The 25,955-nt window shown below is 46.8% G+C and overlaps 1 protein-coding gene across 5 annotated transcripts in view; it reads left to right on the plus strand.

Annotated features, from left to right (window-relative positions):
- Positions 1-377: 377 nt before the first annotated feature.
- Positions 378-25,955, plus strand: part of EXOC6B (exocyst complex component 6B) — a 280,446-nt gene continuing 254,868 nt past the window's right edge. The window contains exon 1 of one of the 5 annotated variants that reach the window (XM_072927819.1): positions 378-689. In XM_072927819.1, coding sequence (XP_072783920.1) covers positions 577-689 — 113 coding nt within the window. In that variant the 5' untranslated portion in view covers positions 378-576. The remainder of the gene's footprint in view (positions 690-25,955) is intronic. The other 4 variants (XM_072927818.1, XM_072927820.1, XM_072927821.1 and 1 more) reach the window with 4 other exon arrangements.

Consider the following 25,955-nt stretch of genomic DNA (forward strand, 5'->3'; position numbering starts at 1 on the left):
GGGGCAGGAGGAGCAGGGGCTGCCTCTGCTCGGGGCAGGGACACAGGTTCTCTCCTGCTGGGATGTCACAGCGGTGTCGTTGCCGTGGGGCTGTGACACGGGGACTGTGCCGTGGGGCTGTGTCCCCTAAGGAGGTGTCAGAGCCATGGGGCATCACACGAGGCAGTGCCATGGGGCTGTGCCCTCTCCTGGGTACAAAACTGGGACTGCCATGAGGCTGTGTCATTCACGGAGGTGTCCAAGCCGTGGGGCTGTGTCCCCTTCAGGGTTACGACACCGAGACCACCCCCACTCAATCTCCCGCCGCTCCCCCATTCCCGGGGCCGCCCCTCTCCGTCCCTGGGCGGAGCGGCCGTGCAGGCCCGGCCCCCTCCCGAACTACATCTCCCGTGGTCCCGCGCGGGCCCGGCCCCCTCCCGAACTACATCTCCCGTGGTTCCGCGCGGGCCCGGCCCCCTCCCGAACTACATCTCCCGTGGTCCCGCGCGCGGAGCGGCGCCGAGCAGCCCCGGCGGTGCCGCTGCCCGAGCCGAGCCGGGCCGGGCCGGGCGGGGCCGCGCAGGTGGAGCGGCGCCCATGGAGCGGCCGAAGATGGCGGAGCTGGAGAGCCTGGAGACGGCGGCGGAGCACGAGCGGATCCTGCGCGAGATCGAGAGCACCGACACGGCCTGCATCGGCCCCACGCTCAGGTGCGTGCCCCGCCCGGAGCCGCGGGGGGACCGCCGCGGGCACCGCCGGGGGAACCGGCATCCTGCGCCTCCGAGTGCGGGGCTCGGGTGCCGGGGATGCGGAGGGCGGCTCGGGCTGTTGGCGGGCAGGGCTGTGCCGGGCGGCCTTGGGGACACCGCCCGTGCCCTTTGTCAGCCCGGGTCCCGCGGAGCCCCGGGGCTGCCCGGGCTCCTTTGTTCTCCGTGCCGCCCCTGCCCCCGGGACAGCCCGGCTCCATCCCCGGGGCTCGCCGCTTCCCCGCTCCGTCACGTCCTTCCCGTGCCCGCGGAGCCGCCGCTCCTTCGGGCTTTGCTGCTTTCGGGGCGCCCAAGGTTGTGATCATCTAAAAGCTGCATCCCATGAGGAATCGCAAACGTCATTATTTTAGCTCAATTACCCACATCTATGCCCAGTTCTGTCTCGCTGACCGAGTCAGCATCGCTGCCCGGAGGTGCTGGGATAATTCCAGCCCATCCATCCGCAGCGTTCCTCCCTCCGTCCGTCCTTCCCCGCCCTGCCCGCGGTGCCGAAGTTCTGCCGAGAACTTTGCAGGCACCCGGGAGCTTTGCTGTGTGTGTTGGCCGGTGGGTTCGGGCTGCTCCGAGGGGATGGAGGGTATTTCCACCTCCTGCCGAGCCCCTGATCAGCGGGAGCTCACGGAAATGCCCGGGTTAAACTCGGGTTAAACTCGGGTTAAGCCGCAGCCAGCCGCGTTATCTCCGCGCTCACCTTGGTGCCTGCCGGGAGGGGAATTTGGGAATTGGCATCATCCCCAGGTGGGGAGGGAGGGCTGCAGCCTCCCCTGCCTTTCTGTGCCTCCAATTTCCCAAATCCGTGCTTGGAGCAGCTCCTGGGGCTCCTCTTCCCAAAGGCTCGGAGCTCTGGGACTCTTCCCAAGGGCTTGGAGCTCTGGGACTCTTCCCAAATCCTCGGAGCTCTGGGGCTCCTCTTCCCAAAGTCTCAGAGCTCTGGGACCTCTTCCCAAATTCTTGGAGCTCTGGGGCTCCTCTTCCCAAAATATCAGAGCTCTGGGGCTCCTCTTCCCAAATTCTCAGAGCTCTGGGGCTCTTCCCAAATTCTCAGAGCTCTGGGGCTCCTCTTCCCAAATTCTCAGAACTCTGGGGCTCCTCTTCCCAATTTCTCAGAGCTTTGGGGCTCCTCTTCCCAAATTCTCGGAGCTTTGGGGCTCCTCTTCCCAAATTCTCGGAGCTCTGGGGCTCCTCTTCCCAAATTCTCAGAGCTCTGGGGCTCCTCTTCCCAAATTCTCAGAGCTCTGGGACTGTTCCCAAATTCTCAGAGCTCTGGGGCTCCCCGTCCCAAATTCTCGGAGCTCTGGGGCTCCTCTTCCCAAATTCTCAGAGCTCTGGGGCTCCTCTTCCCAAATTCTCAGAGCTCTGGGGCTCCTCTTCCCAAATTCTCAGAGCTCTGGGGCTCCTCTTCCCAAATTCTCAGAGCTCTGGGGCTCCTTTTCCCAAATTCTCGGAGCTCTGGGGCTCCTTTTCCCAAATTCTCGGAGCTCTGGGGCTCCTTTTCCCAAATTCTCAGAGCTCTGGGGCTCTTCCCAAATTCTCAGGGCTCTGGGGTGCTGCAGCACTGGCAGGAGCTGGGGAAGGGAAATTTGGGATTTGTGGAGCAGCAGAGCTCCGGGCTCGCTCCAGCACTGCCCATTCCCTCGTTTCTTTGGAATTCTCGTGGTTTTCTACCTGGAGTTCTCCCCTGAGGCTTCTCAAGGTAAAATGAGCAGTGGGAGATGTCAGAATCAGATTTATTATTCTGCAAAAAGGGGTTTGGAGGGGTGGGAGCTGCCAGGGTGAGCAGTGTGGATGGTTTTTTCCATTTCAGAGGACAAAAAGCACAGCTGATCTCGTTTCTTGATATTAAAGTTGGGTTTGATGCGGAGCTTTGCATTTCCACGCGAGAAACTCTCGAGTGTCCGGGCTGGGAGGGGTTTGGGTTTAAAATGTGGGGACATTTAATTCTAATTAATGATCAGCAGGGATGGCAGAGTTAAACCGGCCCGGCTCAGGGTAAACACCACAGGCAGGAAGAGAGGACGGTGGAAACTTTATTTGTTTTTATAAAAGGTGACTCATTTCTTGTGGGCATCATGGAATAATTGCGTGTCCAGGGGCCAGGCTGGCTTCCCTTCCAGGAACGGCATTCCCAGAGCTCAGCTCCGGGCCAGCCCTGGGTGTGCAGAGTGGGGCTCTTATTGGTGCAGAATTGGGCTTTTCTTGGTGCAGAATTGGGCTTTTCTTGGTGCAGAATTGGGCTTTTCTTGGTTCCTTTGGTTTGCAGAATTGGGGTTTTATTGATTCCTTGGGCTTACAGAATTGGGCTTTTATTGGTTCCTTGGGTTTACAGAATTGGGCTTTTATTGGTGCAGAATTGGGCCTTTATTGGTTCCTTTGGTTTGCAGAATTGGGCTCTTATTGGTGCAGATTTGGGCTTTTATTGGTGCCGAATTTGGCTTTTATTGGTTCCTTTGGTTTGCAGAATTGGGCTTTTATTGATTCCTTGGGCTTATAGAATTGGGCTTTTATTGGTTCCTTGGCTTTGCAGAATTGGGGTTTTATTGGTGCAGAATTTGGCTTTTATGGGCTCCTTTGGTTTTCAGAATTGGGTTTTTATGAGTTCCTGACCCCTTTGATTTCTAGAGCTGAACTTTTATTGGTGCAGAATTGGACTTTTAGGACTTATTTCCTTTGCAGAATTGGGTTTTTATCGGTTCCTGACCCTTTGGTTTGCAGAATTGGGCTTTTTTTTGGTGCAGAATTGGTTTTTTATTGGTTCTTGACCCATTTGGTGTGCAGAATTGGACTTTTATTGGTGTAGAATTGGACTTTTAGGATTCATTTGGTTTGCAGAATGGGGTTTTTATGAGTTCCTGCCCCCCTTTGGTTGCAGAATTGGCATTTTTTAGGTGCCCAGTTGGGTTTCTGTGGGTTCCTGGCTCCTTGGGGGTCCTCTCAGCCCTGCAGGGGGGCACTGGGGACCCCTCTGGGACCTGAAATTTTTTGCTCTTTGTGTCCCCTTGAGCTGCGTTTTGTATTTATATATACATATATATACACACACGCGTATTTTATAAAGTTTATTTAAAAATATATAAATTTATTTATATAGTTATATATTTATATATTTATTTATACCCATGTATATATTTATACAATGAATATTTATTTTTATATTTATATAAACTATATATTTATATATTTAAAATATTTTTTGTATTATATATTACAAAAAATATTTATAATAAAAATGTTTGAAAACCTTTTAAGGGAAGAGAAGCTGTAGCTTAAAAACCATTTCTTGGCTAACTGATACCCATGAGCTTTCATTTTTATTGTGTTTAATTGAAGTTTGTTTCTCTTTCTGTCCCCTTGAGCTGGGTTTGGTATTTATACATATATATATATAAACAAACATATTAAAATATATTTCTATATTATTTACATGTTTATTTATACACTTTATGTATAAATATATCTATTTATATATTTATTTCTATATTCACTTAGTTATATATTTCACATATTAATATATATCTATTTATATTTTTATATATAGACTTAGGACTGGCCCTGCCATAGCTGAGTTTAAATTCATTTCAAAGCCATTTAAATTCATTTCAAAGCAGTTTAAATTAATTTAAAAGTCGTTTAAATTCATTTCAAAGCGGTTTAAATGATTCGAAATCAGTTTAAATTCATTTCAAAGCAGTTTAAATGATTCCAAAGCAGTTTAAATTCATTTTAAAGCAGTTTAAATGATTCCAAATCAGTTTAAATTCATTTCAAATCAGTTTAAATTATTCCAAATCAGTTTAAATTAATTTCAAAGCCGTTTAAATGATTCCAAATCAGTTTAAATTCATTTCAAAGCTGTTTAAATGATTTTAAATCAGTTTTTATTGCAGCCTGGGCAGGCTCTGCTGTCCCTGCTCCCTGCCACCCCTGGTGTCACCTCCAGCCCGGATTCTGTCACCTCTCAATCCTCTCTGCTCAGCTGGAGCTGTGCAAACCCCTGGGAAGCTGCTGCAGGATTTTTGAGCAGCCTTTGATAAATTCCAGAGGGTTTTAATCAACATTTAATGAATTAAAGCAACCCTGGCAGGCCACACAGGTGTGCCCACTGTGTTTTTGTGTCTTCTCTCTGCATTAAATCACACCAGGCTGCAAAACCCTCCTGCTTTTCCCCAGAGGGTGTATATATATATATATATATATCTATATATATATTTGTATAATTATTGTAAATATATTTATTTAATGTAAACATATTTATTTATATATATATTGCAAATATATTTATTTAATGCAAACATATTTATTTATATATATTGTAAATATATTTATTTAATGTATATTTATTATATAATAATTCCCTGGCTGATTCTGTGACTTTTGTGTCCTCTGGCAATAATTTCCAGGTGATTCTTGTAATTCCCTACCTGATTATTGGCTTTTGTCGTCTTCAAATTATTTTCAGGTGATCCTTGTAATTCCCTGCCTGATTCCATGACTTTTGTATCCTCTGGCAATAATTTCCAGGTGATTCTTGTAATTCCCTGCCTTTTTTGCCCTCTTTAAATGATTTCCAGGTGATTCTTGTAATTCCCTGCCTGATTCCCTGCCTTTTTTGGGTCCTCTTCAAATTATTTTCAGGTGATTTTAGTAATTCCCTGCCTGATTTTATGGCATTTATGCCCTCTGACAATGATTTCTTTTTATCCAGGTGATTCTTGTTATTCTCTGCCTGATTCTGTGGCTTTTTTTTGTCCTTTTCAAATGATTTTCAGGTGATTCTTGTTATTCCCTGCCTTGATTCCCTGGCTTTTTTTTTTTTTTTTTGTCCTCTTCAAATTATTTTCAGGTGATTTTTGTAATTCCCTGTCTGATTCTGTGACTTTGTGTCCTCTGGCAATGATTTTCAGGTGATTCTTGTTACTCCTTGCTTGATTCTATGGCTCTTTTGTCATCTTCAAACGATTTCCAGGTGATTCTTGTAATTCCCTGCCTGATTCCCTGCCTTTTTTGGGTCCTCTTCAAATTATTTTCAGGTGATTTTAGTAATTCCCTGCCTGATTTTATGGCATTTATGCCCTCTGACAATGATTTCCAGGTGAGTCTTGTTATTCTCTGCCTTTTTTGCCTTCTTTAAATGATTTCCAGGTGATTCTTGTTTTTCCTTGCCTGAGTTCCTGCCATTTTTTTTGTTCCTCTTCAAATTATTTCCAGGTGATTCTTGTATTTCCCTGCCCGATTCTGTGACTTTTGTGTCTCCTGGCAATAATTCCCAGGTGATTCCTGTATTTCCCTGCCCAGATTTCCCTTTTCTCCCAGGCCTGCTGCAATTCCTGAAAAAAAGGAAACTCCAATATCAGGAGTTTTTCCTGCAAAATAATTGACATTTATGATCTTGTCTGATCTGGCTAAATGTGTTATCTCTGCCTGAAAGGATATCCTGAAATTATCCCAGATTTTATGGATAATTTCTGCTCTCCTGAGGTTCTGTACACAGCTCTGAGATGGGAATCCCTGTAATTCCCAGATTTCCCTTTTCTCCCAGCCCTGCTGCAGTTCCTGAAGGAATATCAGGAGCTTTTCCTGGGAAATAATCAGTATTTATCATCTGGGCTGGTCAGGTTCAATGTGTGGAGCACTGGCATCCATACCTGAAGGAATGTGTACTTTTGAGAATTTTTGGTCTTTTTTTATTATTTTTACTAATTTTTATATGCATAGAATTTTACAATAGGTTAATGCATATTCATTCTGCTGATGTCATATTACACTTACAGCTAGTTACACTTGTGCTCAGTTTTTGTTAGAAAGTACAGAAAGAACTCTTGGGTCACTTTGCTTTAAGGTCTGAGGAGCATTTATTTCTTATTTCTTATTTCTTATTTCTTATTTCTTATTTCTTATTTCTTATTTCTTATTTCTTATTTCTTATTTCTTATTTTTTCTTATTTCTTATTTTTTCTTATTTCTTATTTTTTCTTATTTCTTATTTTTTCTTATTTCTTATTTTTTCTTATTTCTTATTTTTTCTTATTTCTTATCTTTTAGTGTGGAAATTTGTATTTTTTCTTTTTAGCTGGCGTAGTTTTGCTAGGGCTGCAGTTACCAGACTAAACAGCACATTTAGCAAGCTCAAAGTGGCACATTTCACCTAAATCCAAATGGATTTCTAATCTGTTAAATTTTCACTGTGTCTCATTCCCCCCTTTCCTCAAGATGATAAGTAAATTTTTTTTACTTAATGCAAATCTTTATATTAGTAAGTGCTTTTTAGTGTTTTACCATGTACATTTGACTTACTAGGAGCAATTATAGCAGTACAAGGATTTGGTGTGGCCAGACCAGGACTGAGTTTTTGGTGGGTTTAGGGAAGTTCAGGAGGTTTTTGGGCAGAACCTGGCTCATTCCTGCGCTGTGCTCACGGGGAGGGATTTTTGTTCTTCTTTCCCACCTCCTGGGAATTATTTATTTTCCAGCTGGATCTGCTCCCTCCACCTCATGCTGGGCTTGTTTGTGGCTTCCCAGTCTCTGGGAATTTTTATGGGATTTGGGGCTCTGGGTTCCAGTTGTGCTGTCACATCCCGAGCTCGGCTCTGGCCCTTCCTGAGCCTGTGGAATATATTAAAAAATATATAAATATAAATATAAAAAATATATAAAATATATGAAAAATATATACAATTATAAAAATAAATATAAACATACATAAATATATAAAGTCTGGTTCCCCTGGATGAGCATCCCTGGAGGGGAGGAAGCGCAGCCTGGGGATGAAAGGATTCCCTGGGATTATCCCGGAGTGCTGAGGGAATTTCTGCTCCCTCAGCAAGGAGAGGCTGGCCCAGCTTTGGGATGAAGGGATTTCTGAAGTGTCTCCTGAGTGAAATAATCTAAAAAATCCCTGTAATACCCATAACCCGTTTTCTCCCAGCCCTGCTGCAATTCCTGAAAAAAAGGAAATTCCAATATCAGGAGTTTTTCCTGGGAAATAATCGGCATTTATGATCCAGACAGGTCAGGCTTAATTTGTTGGCTCTGCCTGAAGGGATATCATGAAATTATCCCAGATTTTATGGATAATTTTTATTGATAACCTCACCAGTGCTGAGGTTCTGCAGACAGCTCCAAGCAGTGAATATCTGTGATTCCCATATTCCCTTTTCTCCCAGCCCTGCTGCAATTCCTGAAAGAATATCAGGAATTTTGCCTGGAAAATAAATGGCCTTTATGATCTGGACTGATCTGGCTTAATTTGTTGGCTCTGCCTGAAGGGATATCCTGGAATTACCCCAGATTTTATGGATAATTTTTATTGATAACCTCACCAGTGCTGAGGTTCTGCAAACAGCTCCAAGCAGTGAATCTCTGTAATTCCCATATTCCCTTTTCTCCCAGCCCTGCTGCAATTCCCGAAAGAATATCAGGAATTTTGCCTGGAAAATAAATGGCCTTTATGATCTGGACTGATCTGGCTTAACTTGTTGGTTCTGCCTGAAGGGATATCCTGAAATTATCCCAGATTTTATGGATAATTTTTATTGATAACCTCACCAGTGCTGCGGTTCTGCAAACAGCTCCAAGCAGTGAATCTCTGTAATTCCCATATCCCCTTTTCTCCCAGCCCTGCTGCAATTCCTGAAAGAATATCAGGAATTTTGCCTGGAAAATAAGGGGTTTTTAAAAAGGGTTTGTCCCCTCTGAGTGTCCCTTTGTCACCTATCCTCCCTCCGTGCTGCCAGCTCCTCTGCAGCTCTTCAGCCTTGGAGCCCATCCAGAGGTTCTGCATCCTCTGCAAAGTGTCAGCTCCGTGTTCCTGCCCTGTGGAAAACCGCTGGGGAGCTCTGCACTGGAGGAGCAGAGATTTATTAGCACATTTCATTTTGTTTTTTTTGGAATTTTCACAACGCTTTCAACATCAGAGTGAATTTGGGTGTTCACATCCCCCTGGTTAACAAGTCTGGCTCCTTCCAAGGGTCCTGGTGAAGGAAATGTGGGAATGCCACCCAGAGAATCTCTGGTCTCCTTTGCTCTATTGTGCTTTTTACATATTTATTAACTATTCTATTAAAAAAAAAAAGAAAAATCCCTATTTCTACTTTGCCCAGTCATGTAGAGGAGTTTAAGGAGAACTCCCACTCCCTTGCTCTGGCAGCTTTCCTGCTCCTGATGTTTGAAGAAGCTCCTCATTATTCAGATATTAACTAATTAGCTCTTCACACGGCTCCGCTTCTGAATAATTCTAATTTTGCACGTGTGCTTAGCTGCACTCCATCCTCTTGAATTTTCCAGGGTAGGTTATTTTTGTCTTTTTATTCCTTGAAATTCTCCTCTGCTGCCGCTGAACCCTGGCGAGGTGGGTGAAGGTTGAAATTCTCTTTGCAGAGTCACCTCAGAGCACGGAAATGCCTCGGGAGCAGCTTTGCTGCCACCCACCAGCATTTATCGCTTCGAGCTGCTCCTTTTGAATTCCCTTTTTGGGAAGGGACGGGCTGGAAGCCCACACTGCAGGAATTCCTGGGATCTGGGCTGTCACAGCTTTAGCCCAGCAGCTCTGGGTGTTTGTCCCACGTTAGCACCTCAGAGGATGGAGGAGCAGCACTTCCCACCGCGGTTATCCTAAGCAGGGAAATCCTGGGGAAAGCCAAACCAGAGGCTGAATCCTGGCAGGGCTCCTGTGGGTTTGGGATTGGGGATGGCAGGGTGAGCTGCTGCAGGGGATGGATTTTGGGAATCCCTTCCCTGGGAGCACAGAGCGGCTGCCAGGGGAGCAGAGGTGGCACCGGGCTGGTCCCCTCAGTGCAGATGGTGCCCTGCAGCTCGGTCCTGTGCCCACCCCAAATCCAGGGTGCTGTTTGTGGGGCTGGGGTGTCCCTGGGTCCTCTGGGATCTCTGCTGGGTGTGTGGCAGTGTCCTTGTCCCCTGTGCTGGGGCTGCTCTGGAGGAGCTGGAGCCTGGCCAGGGCAGGGAACGGAGCTGGGAAGGGGCTGGAGAGTTCCTGAGGGAGCTGGGAAGGGGCTGGAGAGTTCCTGAGGGAGCTGGGAAGGGGCTGGAGAGTTCCTGAGGGAGCTGGGAAGGGGCTGGAGAATTCCTGAGGGAGCTGGGAAGGGGCTGGAGAGTTCCCGAGGGAGCTGGGAAGGCGCTGGAGAGTTCCTGAGGGAGCTGGGAAGGGGCTGGAGAGTTCCTGAGGGAGCTGGGAAGGGAATGGAGAGTTCCTGAGGGAGCTGGGAAGGGGCTGGGGAGTTCCTGAGGGAGCTGGGAAGGGGCTGGAGAGTTCCTGAGGGAGCTGAGGGGGCTCAGCCTGGAGCAGAGGAGGCTCAGGGGGACCTTGTGGCTCTGCACAGCTCCTGCCAGGAGGGGACAGCCGGGGGGATTTGGGATCTGTTCCCAGGGAACAGGGACAGGAGGAGCGGGAACAGCCTCAGGGTGGATATTGGGAATATTCCTCATGGGAAGGGTGCTCAGGCCGTGGCAGTGCCCAGGGAGGTTTGGGGTGCCCATCCCGGGGGGATTTCAGAGCCCTGTGGATGTGGCACTGGGGGACATGGGCAGTGGTGGCCCCGGTGCTGCTGCTGCACTCGGGGTTGGGCTGGATGAACTTCCAGGCCTTTCCAGCCCCAGGGATTGTGCCATTCCATGGAGTCACTGTCCCAGCTCCCTGTCCTGCTCTCGGTGGGGCTGGGCAGCCACAGCAGGGATTGTGCTGCCACCAGAGCTGTCCCTTGTCACCCTGGTGGGGGCAGGAGCTGCTCGGGGCTGACCCCTCTGCCGGACACTGCCCGAGCTGCTTCCACCCCCAGGGCCAGAATTCCTTGAAAAATCGGGATCCAGGAGCCCGGGCTGCACAGGATTTCCTGTGGCTGTGCTTTCCTAACAACCTCCTTTAATAAATCTTCAGCTTCAGCTCTAAAAGATTCGTTTGGACAAAGCTCTCGGGGACAGGGTGGCATTGTTGGGTTGTCCCGTGCAGGGCCAGGAGCTGGATTCAACTTTTTTTTTGTTTTAGGGGTGGGGTAACTGAGAGGTGTTTTAAAAAATTGATTCTATTTTTAGTTTCATTGGGAGGGTGAGACAATATAGATATATAATAGATATGTAATGTAGTTATACAACTATAGATAAATATATCTATAGATAATACATAGATATATAATATATCGATATGGATATGTAGATTGATACAAAGAAATTATATCTAGATTATCTAGATATAGATAGGTTATAATTATATATAGATAGATATATAGATAATATACATATAATATAGATAGATACATATATAATATAGATATAATATAGATATATAGCTAGATACAGAGATAATATATCTAGATTGTCTATAGATTATAATTATCTCTATATAGATAATAATATATATAGATAACATATAGATATATAATCTAGTTATAATTTACACTATTAGAAGCTAACTATTTCCTAATTAAAATACACTATAAGCATTTCTTAGCTTATCAGCTTTTGCCACACCATACTGCAAATGCTTTAATCATCTGAAATTAATTTTTGTGGCTCTTAATATGATGTATTTTTTATAGTTTTATTTCTCTCAAGTATCTAGTTTTTTTTTGTAAAGTCGTCAATTTCCATTGAAACTTATTTTTATTTCTGTTTCTCTCTCAACACTGTCTTGTTTTATTCCATGGCATTTCTATCAGCATTTCTTATCCCAAGGTTTGCATACAGATGCACACTGTGTGAGCCTCCTGGCAGGTTTTGAGAATTCCCTACAAATCCATTCCCACAGGTCAGGAGTTGAAGTTCTTGGTCCTTGTGGGTTTTTCCCAGCTCTGAGTGATTCCCTGGTTTCTTGGGAATGCCCACCAGGCTGTGAGGATGCACGGTGTGCCTGCAGCTTCCTCTCTCTGCTTCCAAATCCGTTTTGGTTTGGAAAACCATTTTGGTTAACTATTCCTTGTTACGAGGTTTTTTAAGGTGAAACTGTTTAATTAAGAAATGATACTTAAATTATTTTTACGTTTAACCCAATAACTAATCCCTCAAAGTCTGCAATGCAGACTTTTCTGTCCAATCACAAAATACCATCCAAACCCACGGAGAAGAGGGAAGAAGGAGGTAAAGAAGGACTAGTGTCTGTCTTAAAACTTCTGTTTTGTTTCATGAATATCATTGTATTTTAAAACTTTAAACTCTAAGTTTTCTACTCTGTGATGCTACACACTTCTAATCAAGTACATACTTGTAATCTCAGTGGTGCCAATTAATTTTGGAAGCCTTTTTCACAGCCTCAGGTCAAATGCTGTGTTCCGCTGGGGGTCAGAGTCTGTCAGCACAGAAAGTCCAGAATTGTCAGCACAGAAAGTCCAGAATTGTCAGCACAGAAAGTCCAGAATTGTCAGCACAGAAAGTCCAAAATTGTCAGCACAGAAAGTCCAAAATTTCAGCATCCAGAGCTCCAAGACGTTCCATTCAGCCCTGGTGGCCTCGGGGCTGCCAGGACAAACCCCTGGGTGCTGCTCCTGGAGCAGAGGGAGCAGCAGGGCAGGGAAACTGGGGGTGAGGTCCCATTCCTGCTTTTTGGGTGCTTTTGGCATTTTAAAGTGAAGGATTTTAAAATTAAGTGATTTTTCCAGTGAAGGAAAGGTCCAGGAGACTGCAGAGGGGATTTTGCTTCTTCAACTCCCAGATGGGTTTGGCTGGAATGGACCTTAAAGAGCTTCAACCAGGGCAGGGAATGCCCCACGGTGCCTCTGGAATCCTGTGGGGCTTCTACTGACCTTGGGTTTATTAATTTTCTTCTGCCTCAGCACCAGCCAGGGCCAAGGATGTGGGGTGTGAGGGATGTGTGGGGTGTGAGGGATGTGTGGGGTGTGAGGGATGTGGGATGTGAAATGGGACCAGGGCTCAGCTCTGCCCTTGCTTTGTGTTCCAGGCTCACAAAAACCCCAAACAAGTTATCCTCCTTAAAATCTGTCAGTGGTGGGAAGAGATTTCCCAGGTTTTCCCATAAAAGCTTCACTGAGAAGCCAAGTCTTGGTTTCTTCTCTTCTTTTTTTTTTTTTTTTTTTTTTTTTTAGCCCTCATGGCCATTCCACAGGAGCAGGAAGGGAAAGGATGAGGATGAGGAGGGTTTTTCTGCTGAGTAGTGAAGAGCTCCAAAGTAGGAGAAGTTACTGGAAGCGTGGAGCAGCTCCGGGCAGGGTTTTGGGGATGGACACAGCTGCAGGCTTGGCTGTGCTCTGGAATCCCAAGGGAATGTGAGCTGGAGATAAAAATCTCCTGGAAGGGTTGAAAGAACATTTTCCAAGTGTTGCTGTGCAGGTGTGCAGAGGAATGTGCTGCAGGATGTGGGGCTGGGGATGGAAAAGGTGCAGGAGTGGGGATCCGGTGTGGGATTTAGGGAGAACCAACGAGTGCTCCAGTGTTGGAGCAGGACTGGAGGAGCCTTGGGCCTTTTCAGTCCAGGGGGAATTTCCCTGAGGTCTTGGCTTGGGAACCAACGTGGTGGGTCTGGAATTCCCAGATTTGCTGTGGCTGCCCCTGGATCCCTGGCAGTGCCCAAGGCCAGGCTGGATCCTGGGACAGTGGGAGGTGTCCCTGCCATGGCAGAGGTGGGAATGGGGTGGGATTTAAGGGATTTGAGGTCCCTCCCAATCCAAACCATTCCATGGATTCTGCCAGGTCCTTCTCTCCCCACTGCCTCTCTCCAGGGGCATTTCTGTGCTTCCAGCATCTCCTGCTGTTCCCTGTGTGTCATTCCCAGGAATCCAGGGAATGATCCCATTCCCGAGGCTGCTGGAGCTCCCGAGATGCCCAAGCAGGGATTTTCCCTGCTGGGCCAGGAGCTGGATCCATGTGGGTTCCTTCCCATCTGGACATTCCAGGATTCCCTTTTGGAATATGGAATTCCTCCCATTGTACATTGCAGGATTCTGGTGTGGAATATGGATTGTTCATTCCAGGATTCCTATTTGGAATATGGAATTCTTCTTGTTGTACATTGCAGGATTCTGGAATTCTTCCCTTTGTTCATTCCAGGATTCCTGGATGGAATATGGAATTTTTCCCTTTGGAACATTCCAGGACTTCTAGATGCAATATGGAATTTTTCCCTTTGGAACATTCCAGGATTCCTAGATGCAATATGGAGTTTTTCCCTTTGGGACATTCCAGGATTCCTGGATGGAATATGGGATTCTTCCCTTTGTACATTCCAGATTCCTGGATGGAATATGGGATTCTTCCCTTTGTACATTCCACATTTCTGGATGGAATATGGGATTCTTCCCTTTGTACATTCCAGATTCCTGGATGGAATATGGAATTTTTCCCTTTGGAACATTCCAGGATTCCTGGATGGAATATGGAATTTTTCCCTTTGGAACATTCCAGGATTCCTGGATGGAATATGGAATTTTTCCCTTTGGAACATTCCAGGATTCCTGGATGGAATATGGAATTTTCCCCATTGCACATTCCAGGATTCCCTGTGGAATGTGGGATTCATTCCCTGGGAGCACAGGCAGGTTCAGGGGATTTTGGATGAGTTTTTAGCAGTGATTCCTCCGGATCCCGAGGAATTCCAGGCATTTCCCTGCTCCTGGGGGTTGTTTCCTTTTCCGGGAGGGGTTTGGACTTCACGCCTTGGGCTTAGCTTATTTTCATTTATACATCTGTTTTTAAAATTATACTGCTGATTTTTAATTCATTCAATTGATTTTTAATTTATTCTACTGATTCTCTTAATTTACTCAACTGATTTTTAATTTATGCTGCTGAGTTTTTAATTTATACCAATTATTTTAGTCTCTGCTGATCTTCCATGTGGAAACTTTTCCTCCTCTTCTCCTTCCTGTTTTGGTTTTCATTTCTTTATTAGCTGATGATTAATTAGGGTAATCTCCAAATCTGGTGTGTTCCAGCTGTTGTATCTAAAATATATATATAAATATATTTAAATAGAGGTAAACTGTATATATTCTACATAAAAATAGAAATTTACACAATACATGTAAAATTATAAACATAGAAATCTATGAGAAATGTAAACTAAAATATTAATATATAATATGAGTAAGAAATAAATATATATACACAGAGAATATAAAAATTAAATATATTATAAACATAACATATAAAAATAAATATATCGAAAGATGACTAGATCTATTACACATAAAATAATAAAAAATAATTTTTATTCCTGGAGCCCCTTTAGGCCCTGGAATCTGCTGGAATTTGCCCTATATCCCTGGAAGTGATAATTGTACCTCTGCAATTAATCCCTGCTTGTCTGGGTTAATCACTGAGTTAATCACCCTGTGCCCTTCCAAAGCTTTGGGTCATTCCTTAAATCCTTTTTTCCCTTTTCCTTAAATCCTTTTTTCCATTTTCCCTTTTCCTTAAATCCTTTTTCGCCTGTTCCCTAAATACCTTTTCCCCTTTTCCCTAAACCCCATTCTCCTTTTCTATAAATCCCTTTTCCACCTTTGCCCTAAACTCCATTCTCCCTTTTCCCTAAATCCCCCTTTCCCTAAACCCCATTCTGCCTTTTCCCTATATCCCATTCCCCCTGTTCCCTATATCCCATTCTCCCTGTTCCCTATATCCCATTCTCCCTGTTCCCTATATCCCATTCCCCTGTTCCCTATATCCCATTCTCCCTGTTCCCTATATCCCATTCCCCTGTTCCCTATATCCCATTCCCCTGTTCCCTATATCCCATTCTCCTTTCCCTGTATCCCATTCTCCCTGTTCCCTATATCCCATTCTCCTTTCCCTATATCCCATTCCCCCTGTTCCCTGTATCCCATTCTCCCTGTTCCCTATATCCCATTCCCCTGTTCCCTATATCCCATTCCCCTGTTCCCTATATCCCATTCTCCTGTTCCCTAATCCCTTTCCCTGCCCCCGGGGCCGGGCAGGAAGGTGTGGCTGCTCCGTGTCCCGATCCTATCAGCAGCCCTATTTTTACACATCCTGTGCCGGGGCCGGGCCTTTTTTGGGATTTTTCCCAGCGGGAAGCAGCGGCCCGCGGTGTTTTTCCCTTTGCCTGCTTCCCAAACAGGAAAATCCCGAGTTTATTTTTTCCTCTGGAGCAAAACTCCGGCGCGGAGTGTGACAGCCCAGAGGGATTTGGGGGATGGATTCACAGCCTGTGGGATTTGGGGGATGGATTCACAGGTTATGGGATTCCATCCACGTGGGATGGGGCTTTGGGGAATGAATTCCACAGGTTTTTGGGATTCCCTCCATGTGGGATGAGATTTGGGGAACGTATTCACAGGTTTGTGGGATGGGGCTTGAGGAATGAATTAACAGTTTGTGGGATTTCCTCTACATGGGATGGGGCTTGGGAGGAACGAATTCCATAGGTTTGTAGGATTTCGTCCATGTGGGATTGGCTTTGGGGAATGAATTCCACAGGTTATGGGATTCCCTCCACATAGGATGGGATTTGGGGGTTGAATTCACAGGTTATGGGATTCCCTCCATGTGGGATGGGATTTGGGGGTTGAATTCACAGGTTATGGGATTCCCTCCATGTGGGATGGGGCTTGGGGGGAATGAATTCGCAGGTTATAGGATTCCTTTCATGTGGGACAGGGCTTGGGTGCAGGAATTCCACAGGTTTGTGGGATTCCCTCCACATGGGATCTGGGGGATGAATTCACAGGTTATGGGATTACCTGCATGTGGGATGGGGCTTGGAGGAACGAATTCCATAGGTTTGTAGGATTTCCTCCATGTGGGATGTGGCTTTGGGGGATGAATTCACAGTTTTTGGGATTCCCTCCACGTGGGATGGGATTTGAGGGAATGAATTCAGAAGTTTTGGGATTCCCTCCATGGGATGGGGCTTGGGGGATTGAATTCCTTTGTGGGGTTCCCTTGGTGCAGGCTCCTGTCTGTGGGTGCCTGGAGATGACCTGGCTTTGGGGGAAAAGCTGGTTTTGGGGGAAAACCCCGGGATAAGAGGGGCCGGAAATTCCCTTCCCTTCTCCTGGATGCTGGGACATCCCCAGGGAATTCCCTCTGAAGCACCCATGGAGCAGATCTGGGTTCTCAGCCCCCCTCAGCCTCTCTCCCTGGCTGAAAGCAGAATTCCAACCCCTTTTGGGCAGGAATTCCTGCGGGATTAGGGATGCTCTCCCTGCTCTGGCAGCTCCTGGGAACGCCTGGAGCTCTGATAAGGAGCAGCTCCAGAGGTCGCAGGGCTGGGGAGCAGCTCCTGGGGGCTGCAGGACACAAATCCCCCACACAATTCCTGTCTTTTCCACCTGTTGTTGTTGTGGTTTTTTGGGTTTTTTTTTCTGACTTCTCTTTATTTTTCCCTGTGGGGACCCCGAGGCTTTGAAGGGAGTTGGCTGCAGGCCTGAGGCAGGAGTTGTCGCCTTTTTAAAATTCCTTCTGCACTATCAGCTGGACACAGCATCCTGAGCTTCCTGTGCTCGGATCCGCCAGGGTCGGGAGCTGGGAGTGACAGCTCTCCAGGAATCCTGGAGATTATGGGGGTTTTGTATATATTTATTAGATATAATTACTATATTATATAGAATAATTATATTACATATAACTATTATATATAAATATTACAATGTACAATTAGACTATATTATATTTACTATTTATATTTTGTTTCTATTTTATTTCATATTTTTGCTATCTTTTTGCTGTCTTTTTGCTATCTTTTTGCTATATATTTACTATCTTTTTGCTATATATTTACTATATATTTACTATGTATTTATTTTACTATGTTTATAATTTTACTACATTTTACTATTTTCGCTATACTTTATTTTAAAGTCCTAAACTATGAGTTTTTACCTTTATGACACTTCACCCTTTTAACTAACTACACAGTCATACTTTTTGTGTTACTAATTAACTTTGCCAGCTTCTTTTACGGTTTTAGATCAAATGCAGTTTGGGATGAGCCCGGGGGGGAGTTTGAGATGAGCCCAGGGGGGAGTTTGGGATGAGCCCAGGGGGGACTTTGGGATCCTGGCTCTGCGAGCTCAGAGTGGTGGAAGCATCCATGGGTTTGTTGGGATTTGTTTGGTGGATCCAGGTCTGGCTTTGGGGAGCTGCTGGGATTGGGAGGGATCACCTGTGGAGGTGAAAGGATCCCTTCATTTAAAGGGGGCACAGGAGCAGCCCTGGGAGAGGGATTTGGGGTGTTCTGGATGAGGCTGGAATGCCCCAGCCCAAGACCCCTCAGTGCCCTGGATTGATCCCAAGGGAAAGGTGGGAATTGTGTCCCTGTGCCCTCAGGTGAGAGCCCACCTGCAGAGCTGCTCCTGTTCCTGGATCCCAAATTCAGGAGGACGTGGAGCTGCTGGAGAGAGCCCAGAGGAGGCCCCGGAGCTGCTCCAGGGCTGGAGCCAGGCTGGGAGAGCTGGGAATGTTCCCCTGGAGAAGGGAAAATTCCAGGGAATGCTCAGAGTCCCTGGAGGGGCTCCAGGAGAGCTGGAGAGGGACTGGGGACAAGGGACAGAGGGACAGGAGCCAGGGAATGGCTCCCACTGGGAAAGGGGAGCTTGGGCTGGGATCTTGGCAAGGAATTCCTGGCTGGGCTGGAATTCCCAGATTTGCTGTGGCTGCCCCTGGATCCCTGGCAGTGCCCAAGGCCAGGCTTGATCCACCTGGGACAGTGGGAGGTGTCCCTGCCATGGCAGGGGTGGCACTGGATGGGATTTAATGTCCCTTCCCACCCAAACCATTCCATGGTTCCATGAATCCAATCTAGGGTTCCATCAATGATTTCATTCAGTGTTCAAACCCAACATTCCCTGCCTGGGGACACAGGGATATTTCCTATTTCTTTCCAGACCATGGGATATTCTGAATTGGAAGGGACCTCAGGGATCAATTCCTGCTCTTAAGTGGCTCAGTCTGGGACTGAACCCTCCAACCAGCCAAGCCCTAAACTGCCCTAAATTACCCCAATATCATTTATCTGTAATTCTTTGTCCCTAAATCCTTTTAGGGCAGGCACAGCCACCTGCATTCCCAAGCCCTGGATGAGCGCAGCCTCCATCCGTGGAGCAGCACTCCTCAGCCAGCCCGGGCTCCCTGTGGAAAATCCCATTGTTTTTTGGGGTTTGCTGCCGTTTGCAGAGGATTTGGGATTCCCTGGAGATGGAGGCTGTGGCCAATCCCAGCCTGTGCTGAGGACAAACTGCCTTTGGATTTGTGCTGGGAATTTTCAGCAGGGCTTTTTAGCGAAGACTTCCAGTGGTGAGGCTGTCTGGGCTAATAACAGCAGGGATAAATTGGAGTTAAAATCCTCTTGGATGCTCTTGGCACTTGTGGGACCTTCAAACCAATGAGGAAATCCTTTTTTCTTGGATACTTGGCACAACTGGATGAAATCCCAGCATTTCCTGCCACAGGCTGTGTTTAAAGCCACTCAGACCTGGCTTTTAATTACTCTCAGGGAATTTTGGCCCTGTTTTGTGGCCAGTCCGGGCTGTTAATTGCTCAGAATTAAGAGGTGGTTTGCGGGAAGCAGAAATAAACGTGGATGTGGCTCGCAGGGGTCGTCCTTACGGACGTGTCCTGCTGGGGATTGGAAGTGGCACTTGTGGCTGCTGGCAGGGATGCCAAGGAAAAGCAGGAATGGCTTTTGTTCCTGTGGAGCAGCGGGGAGGGCTGGAGAATCCAGGCTGGCAGTGCCAGGGGAGTTTTCCAGAGCGCATCGCAGGGAAGGGAAGGAATTCCTTCCCCATCCCCACGGATTTATGGCCGGGGTGAGCCTTGTCCCAGCATTTCTGTGCCCTTGGGGTGTCCCAGGGCTGCCCAGGTGCCTGGGGAGGTTTGGGATCATCCAGGGCCTCGGCACGGGCCGGGCTCGGTGGGCTCGGCGTGGGTTTATGGGATTGGGATTGGGATTGGGATTGGCCGTGTCCCCGGGGCTGTGGAGGCTCTGCAGGGTGGGATCAGCTCGGGCTTGGGGTTGGATTGGGTTGGTCTCGGAGTGAGTTGGGGTTGGAGCTGGGATTGGAGCTGGGATTAGAGTTGGGATTGGCTTGGAGTTATGCTGGAGTTGGATTTGGGGCTATTTTGGGATTGGATTTCGGATCGGATTTGGAGTTGGATTTGGGGTTATGCTGGGGTTGGATTTGGGGTTATGCTAGGGTTGGATTTGGAGTTGGATTGGAGTTGGATTTGGGGTTATGTTGGGGTTGGATTTGGGTTGGATTGGAGTTGGATTTGGGGTTATACTGGGGTTGGATTTGGGGTTGGATTTGGAGTTATGTTGGGGTTATGTTGGGGTTATGTTGGGGTTATGTTGGGGTTATGTTGGAGTTATGTTGGGGTTATGTTGGGGTTATGTTGGGGTTGGATTTTGGGTTGGATTTGGGGTTATGTTGGGATTAGATTTGGGGTTGGATTGGAGTTGGATTTGGGGTTATGCTGGGGCTGGATTGGAGTTGGATTTGGGGTTATGTTGGGGTTGGATTTCAGGTTGGATTTGGGGTTATGTTTGGATTAGATTTGGGGTTGGATTTGAAGTTGGATTTGGGGTTATGCTGGGGTCAGATTGGGGTTGGATTTGGGGTTATTCTGGGGTTGGATTTGAGTTGGATTGGGGCTGGATTTGGGTTGGATTTGGGGTTGGATTTGGGGTTGGATTTGGGGTTATGTTTGGGCTGGATTTGGGGTTGGATTGCCCTTGGATTCTCTGGAAGGAAGCCTTGGGGTGACCCAGACCCTGCTGTGCTCCAGCTGCTGTCCCTCCCCGCCCGTTCTGGGGTGCAGAGCGAGTCTGCTGCGGGTTCCTGGGATTTGGGTTCCTTTGTCCCCGGGCTGGAGGGGCTGCTCTGGGCACTGGCACCTCACCTGTGCCACAGCTGGGCCAAATCCCAGCATTTCCTGCCACAGGCTGTGTTCAACGACACTCAGACCTGGCTTATTATTATTATTATTATTATTATTATTATTATTATCATTATCATTATTGTTATTGTTATTGTTGTTATTGTTATCGTTATCATTATCATCATTATTATCATTATTATCATTATTATCATTTTAATTTTGGCCCTGTTTTGTGGCCAGTCCAGGCTATAGATTGCTCAGAATTTCGAGGTGCAATTGCTCAGGATTAAGAGGAGGGAATTTTGTGCCTGGAGCAGGGCAGGACTGGGCTTTTGGGCCCTTTGGCACAGTTTGGATGCAGGAATCTCCATCGTGGAGATTTCCTCGTGTTTTTGGCACGGAATCATGGAACGGGTTGAGTGGGAAGGGACCCTAAATCCCATCCAGGGACTCAGGGAGGCAGGGACACTTCCCACTGTCCCAGGAGGCTCCAGATCCATCCAGCCTGGCCTTGGGCACTGCCAGGGATCCAGGGGCAGCCACAGCAAATCTGGGAATTCCAGCCCAGCCAGGAATTCCTTGCCAAGATCCCAGCCCAAGCTCCCCTTTCCCAGTGGGAGCCATTCCCTGGCTCCTGTCCCTCTGTCCCTTGTCCCCAGTCCCTCTCCAGCTCTCCTGGAGCCCCTCCAGGGACTCTGAGCATTCCCTGGAATTTTCCCTTCTCCAGGGGAACATTCCCAGCTCTCCCAGCCTGGCTCCAGCTCCAGAACCTCCTCTGGGCTCCTTCCAACAAATCCACATTTTCCTTCCACAAACCCTCCCGCGGGCTCTTCCCTTTGGGGTTTGGGTTTTGCTTTCCCGGAGTTCTGAATCCTGGAAATTTTAGGATTTCCTCTGGTGCCATCCAGTGGCAAAATCCGGGATCGGTGCCATTCCCGGGCTGAGCAGAGGAATTGGGGAATAAAAGGACTTGGGAGGATGCTGAAGGATCCCTTGGGATGTGCCGGCTGTGGGAAGGACAGGACATGGGAATATCGGGAATAAATTTGCTTTGTGCAGTGTGATCCAATCAATCTCCTCTTCCCACTTCATTCCTGCCCTGATTAATCCCATGCACTGATTTAGTCAAGCAATTTTATCACCAGGTTGTTCAACTGCCATGGCTTTTAATTAATTGCCATGATTTTCAGTATTTTTCCCCATGGTTTTCAATTTATTTCCATGGTTTTCAATTAATTTCCATGGTTATCAATTTTATTGCTATGATTTTTAATTAATTGCCATGATTTTCATTTTTTTTCCATGGTTTTCAATTGATTGCCATGGTTTTCAGTTAATGGCCATGGTTTTCAGTTAATTGCCATGATTTGTAATTAATTGCCATAATTTTCAACTTTTTTCATGTTTTTCAGTTAATTGGCCATGATTTTAATTTTTTCCATGATTTACAGTTGATTGCCATGATTTTATTTTTTTTCTATGATTTTAAATTAATTGCCATGATTTTAATTTTTTTCCCATGATTTTTAGCTATTTGCCGTGATTTTCAGTTAATTGCCATGATTTTCAGTTAATCACCATGACTTTCAGTTTTTTCCATGGTTTATAGCTAATTGCCACGATTTTAAATTAATTGCCACGATTGTAATTTTTTCCCCATGGTTTTCAAATATTTGCCATGTTTCTCAATTAATGGCCTGTTTTACAATAAATCACCATGAATTATGATTGATTGCCACGATTTTCAATTTTTTCCTGTTTTTTCATTAATTGCTATGGTTTTTAGCTAATTTCCAGCAAAAAGGGAATGCTGCGAAAAATCCTCTTTTCTTCAGCCTGGGCTGCAGCAGTGGCTGGGATGTTTGGAGAGGGGAAAAGTGGGAGATTTCCAAAAATAGCAAGTTTCCAAAAATGGGAGATTTCCAAAAATGGGAAGTTTCCAAATGGGAGATTAAAAAAAATAGGAAGTTTCCAGAAATGGGAGATTTCCAAAAATGGGAAGTTTCCAAATGGGAGATTTCAAAAAATGGGAAGTTTCCAAATGGGAGATTTCCAGAAATGGGAGATTTCCAAAAAAAAGGGAAATTTCCAGAAATGGGGGAGTTCCAGAAATGGGAGAGTTCCAGAAATGGGAGATTTCCAAAAAAAGGGAAATTTTGAGAAATGGGAAATTTTGAGAAATGGGAAATTTTGAGAAATGGGAAATTTTGAGAAATGTGAAAATTCGAAAAAAATGGGAGATTTCCAAAAGTGGGAGATTTCCAAAAATAGGAAATTTCCACTTCCAAAATCTCCTCTCAGCTCCTCACTCTGGAGCGGGGAAAATCCCAATTTCACACACACTGGCAGCCGCAGCGCGGAATGAGGAATTGTCTATTTAAATTAACTCCCGGTTAGTTTTGGGGTGCTCAGGAGTTGTTGCTGCACCCCGGGATGGTTTTTCCAGCCTGGAATTCCCTGGATTCTCCTCCGGGCATGGCCTTGCCCTTAGAGGCGTCCTGGAAGCAGCCCTTGATTTCCCACGTAGAGCTGCCCAAATCCTCTAAAAATAACATCCCAAGGCTTTAAAACGACACAAAATGATGAGGGGGGAAAAAGGGCCAAGTTTAATGAGAGCCAAAACTGGGCTAATGAAGTTCTTTAATTAGATGAAGGCAATTAAGAGGGAAATGAGCGGAGTTGGGTGAGCCTAAAACAAGCCCAGCCTTCGCTTCTCACGGGGGTTTTGCACATCAGGATGGGAGCCAAAGCTATTTCTTGTTGCAGCATTTCTGAGAGAGAGGGAATGATTTATGTTTGGAGTGAGATTTGGGCTACTCCAGCCTAGGCCGCAGATTTGGGCCTTGCGAGGCCTTCCAGCCTCTGACGCAGTTAGAAATTAAGAGTTTGTGGCACAGTTAGAAATTAAGATTTTGTGGCACGGTTAGAAATTAAGAGTTTGTGGCGCAGTTGGAAATTCAGAGTTTGTGGCATGGTTAGAAATTAAGAGTTTGTGGCGCAGTTAGAAATTAAGAGTTTGTGGCGCAGTTAGAAATTGCATTAAGGTGTGATGGGAAGCACTGGGCTGTCTGGGTGTGAAGTAGTACAGGTTTATAGTGTGAGGTTTAGGCCACCTTAAGACAAAGACAAACAATGTTCACTTGCCAATCAGAGTGCCTTTGTAAACTGTAAACTATGTAGAAGTGTACAAAAACTGCCATCTTCTCTGGAATAAATGGAGAACGTTGCATTAATCATATGGGTTGGATGTGCGTTCTGTCCAGTCCAGTTTCCCGAGTTATGAGCTCCCTGGCTTTTATTTCCAGCACAAGCAGCTCCTTTTTGGGGTTTGTGGGTGGGATTGGGAGCTCCTCTCTCATTAACACAACAATTCCTCCTCAGTCTGAGGTGCTTGGACAGGTCGGGCTTTGGTCCCTCACTCGGGACCATCCCTGATGTTCTGCTGAGGTGTTTGCATAGAAATCTTATTTATTTTTCCAGTTTTCCCTTTGCTGTCCCACTGGGTGTGGGTGATTTTTGTCTCCCCCAATCTCTTGGTTAAAATTATAAATTTTCTTTGTCTGGAATTCTTTGCCACTACAGCAAAAAAAAAAAAAAAAAAGTGACCTTGAGTTCCCTGAGAGGAATGGAGTGATTTATTGGGAATGGAGGAATGGGAGGAGGAGGAGGAGGGTGACAATTCCCATGGGATGGGGAGGAAGGGAATTCCCCAGGGCTCCCAGCAGCTGTTGGCCACTCATTCCCGCAGTCTGGGGAAGGAAAATGAGTGAAATCCTTGGATCAGCTGCTCCCAAGGGTCTCCCCAGCACTTTTAGTGCAGTTGGGCCTTGCCAAGGGCATTTCCCCCTTTCCCTGTGCAGGTGGCAGCTGGAAAATGGAATTTATTCCTTAGGGAGTCTCCTTGGAAAAGCAGCAGTGCTGGAAAATAAGGATTAGGAGAGCCTGTCTCTGGTTTTACCTGTTCTGAAGCTCTTTCCTCGTGGTGCTGTTTGATTTGGGGGGACTGGGGGTTCATGGAATTATAAACTGATTTTTGAGCTGGAAAAGCCCTCTGGGATGGAGCCCAGCCTATCCAAGGTGGTTTGTCCAGCATGGGATTTTCTGGGAGGATTTTCTCACTGGGATTTGCCCGCCTGGTGCTCTGGGCTTGGAATTTCCTTCCCATCCGAGGTCCCAGTGAAGGTGACATGGCTGTGGTTTCACTGGAAAAGTCAGAGTTCCACTGCAGGTCAGGCTGAGAATCCCCCAGGGCAGAGCGGCTGATCCCTGAGCTGTGTCCCAAACCCCGCAGCTGGTCCCATTCCTGTGTGTCCTGTCCCAAACCCACAGCTGATCCCTGAGCTGTGTCCTAAACCCCACAGCTGGTCCCTGAGCTGTGTCCTAAACCCCACAGGTGATCCCATTCCTTTGTCCCCTGTCCCAAACCCCACAGCTGATCCCTGAGCTGTGTCCCAAACCCCACAGCTGATCCCTGAGCTCTGTGTCCTGTCCCAAACCCCACAGCTGACCCTGATACTGTGTGTCCTGCCCTGTCCCAAACCCCACAGCTGATCCCTGAGCTGTGTCCCAAACCCCACAGCTGATCCCTGAGCTCCGTGTCCTGTCCCAAACCCCACAGCTGACCCTGAGCTCCGTGTCCTGTCCCAAACCCCACAGCTGACCCCGCTCCGGTGTGTCCTGCCCTGTCCCCACCGTGTCCCCTGTCCCCAGACGTGCTGGGACCTTCAGCAGAACCTTTGTGGTGCTCTCCATCCCCATCATCCTCCCATTCCCTGATTTCCACCCTTTTCCCCACCGCTGTCCCCGTTCTGTCCCCACACGTGCCCGGGCGCCCTTTGGGATCCTTTTGGGATTCTCAGCGTTCTTTAGGGCTGTGTGAGGGTGATTCATCCCTGCCTTAATGCTCCCCAGCTTGGAGGCTGGAGTTCTGGAGTTCCTCTCGCCCATTCCTGTCCTACACATGGCTCAAATCAAGTGTCCTTCCAGCTTTTGTTCCCGGGAATTGTTCCCATTGTCCTCCCGAGGAGGGGACTCGTGGCCACCTCTCCCCATCCTTGTCCTCTGCTTTCCCCACACTGGGGTTGTTCCTCTGTTCTCTGGAAGCTGGGTTGGATTTGTTCAAGCTCTTCCTAATGGCTTGGAGCATCTGAAATTCCTTCTTTAATGGGGACATTCCGGGTCGTTCCATTAGGTTGTTAATTAGGGGAATTATCCCTCATTTCCTTGGGAGTCTTGATTGGCAGGGAAGAGCTGGATCCCATCCCGGAGGTGGCTGTGGATTTATGGGAGCTCTGCTTTCCCACTCATTTATGGCCTGAAAGTGTTTTCTCGTCATTCCTGAGCTCTTCAGGAGATCTTTGGGATATTTATCTTTGGGATATTTATCTTTGGGATATTTATCTTTGGGATATTTAT

The sequence above is a fragment of the Taeniopygia guttata genome, chromosome 4 (genome assembly GCF_048771995.1).
Source record: "Taeniopygia guttata chromosome 4, bTaeGut7.mat, whole genome shotgun sequence".
Classification (NCBI taxonomy): Eukaryota; Metazoa; Chordata; class Aves; order Passeriformes; family Estrildidae; genus Taeniopygia; species Taeniopygia guttata.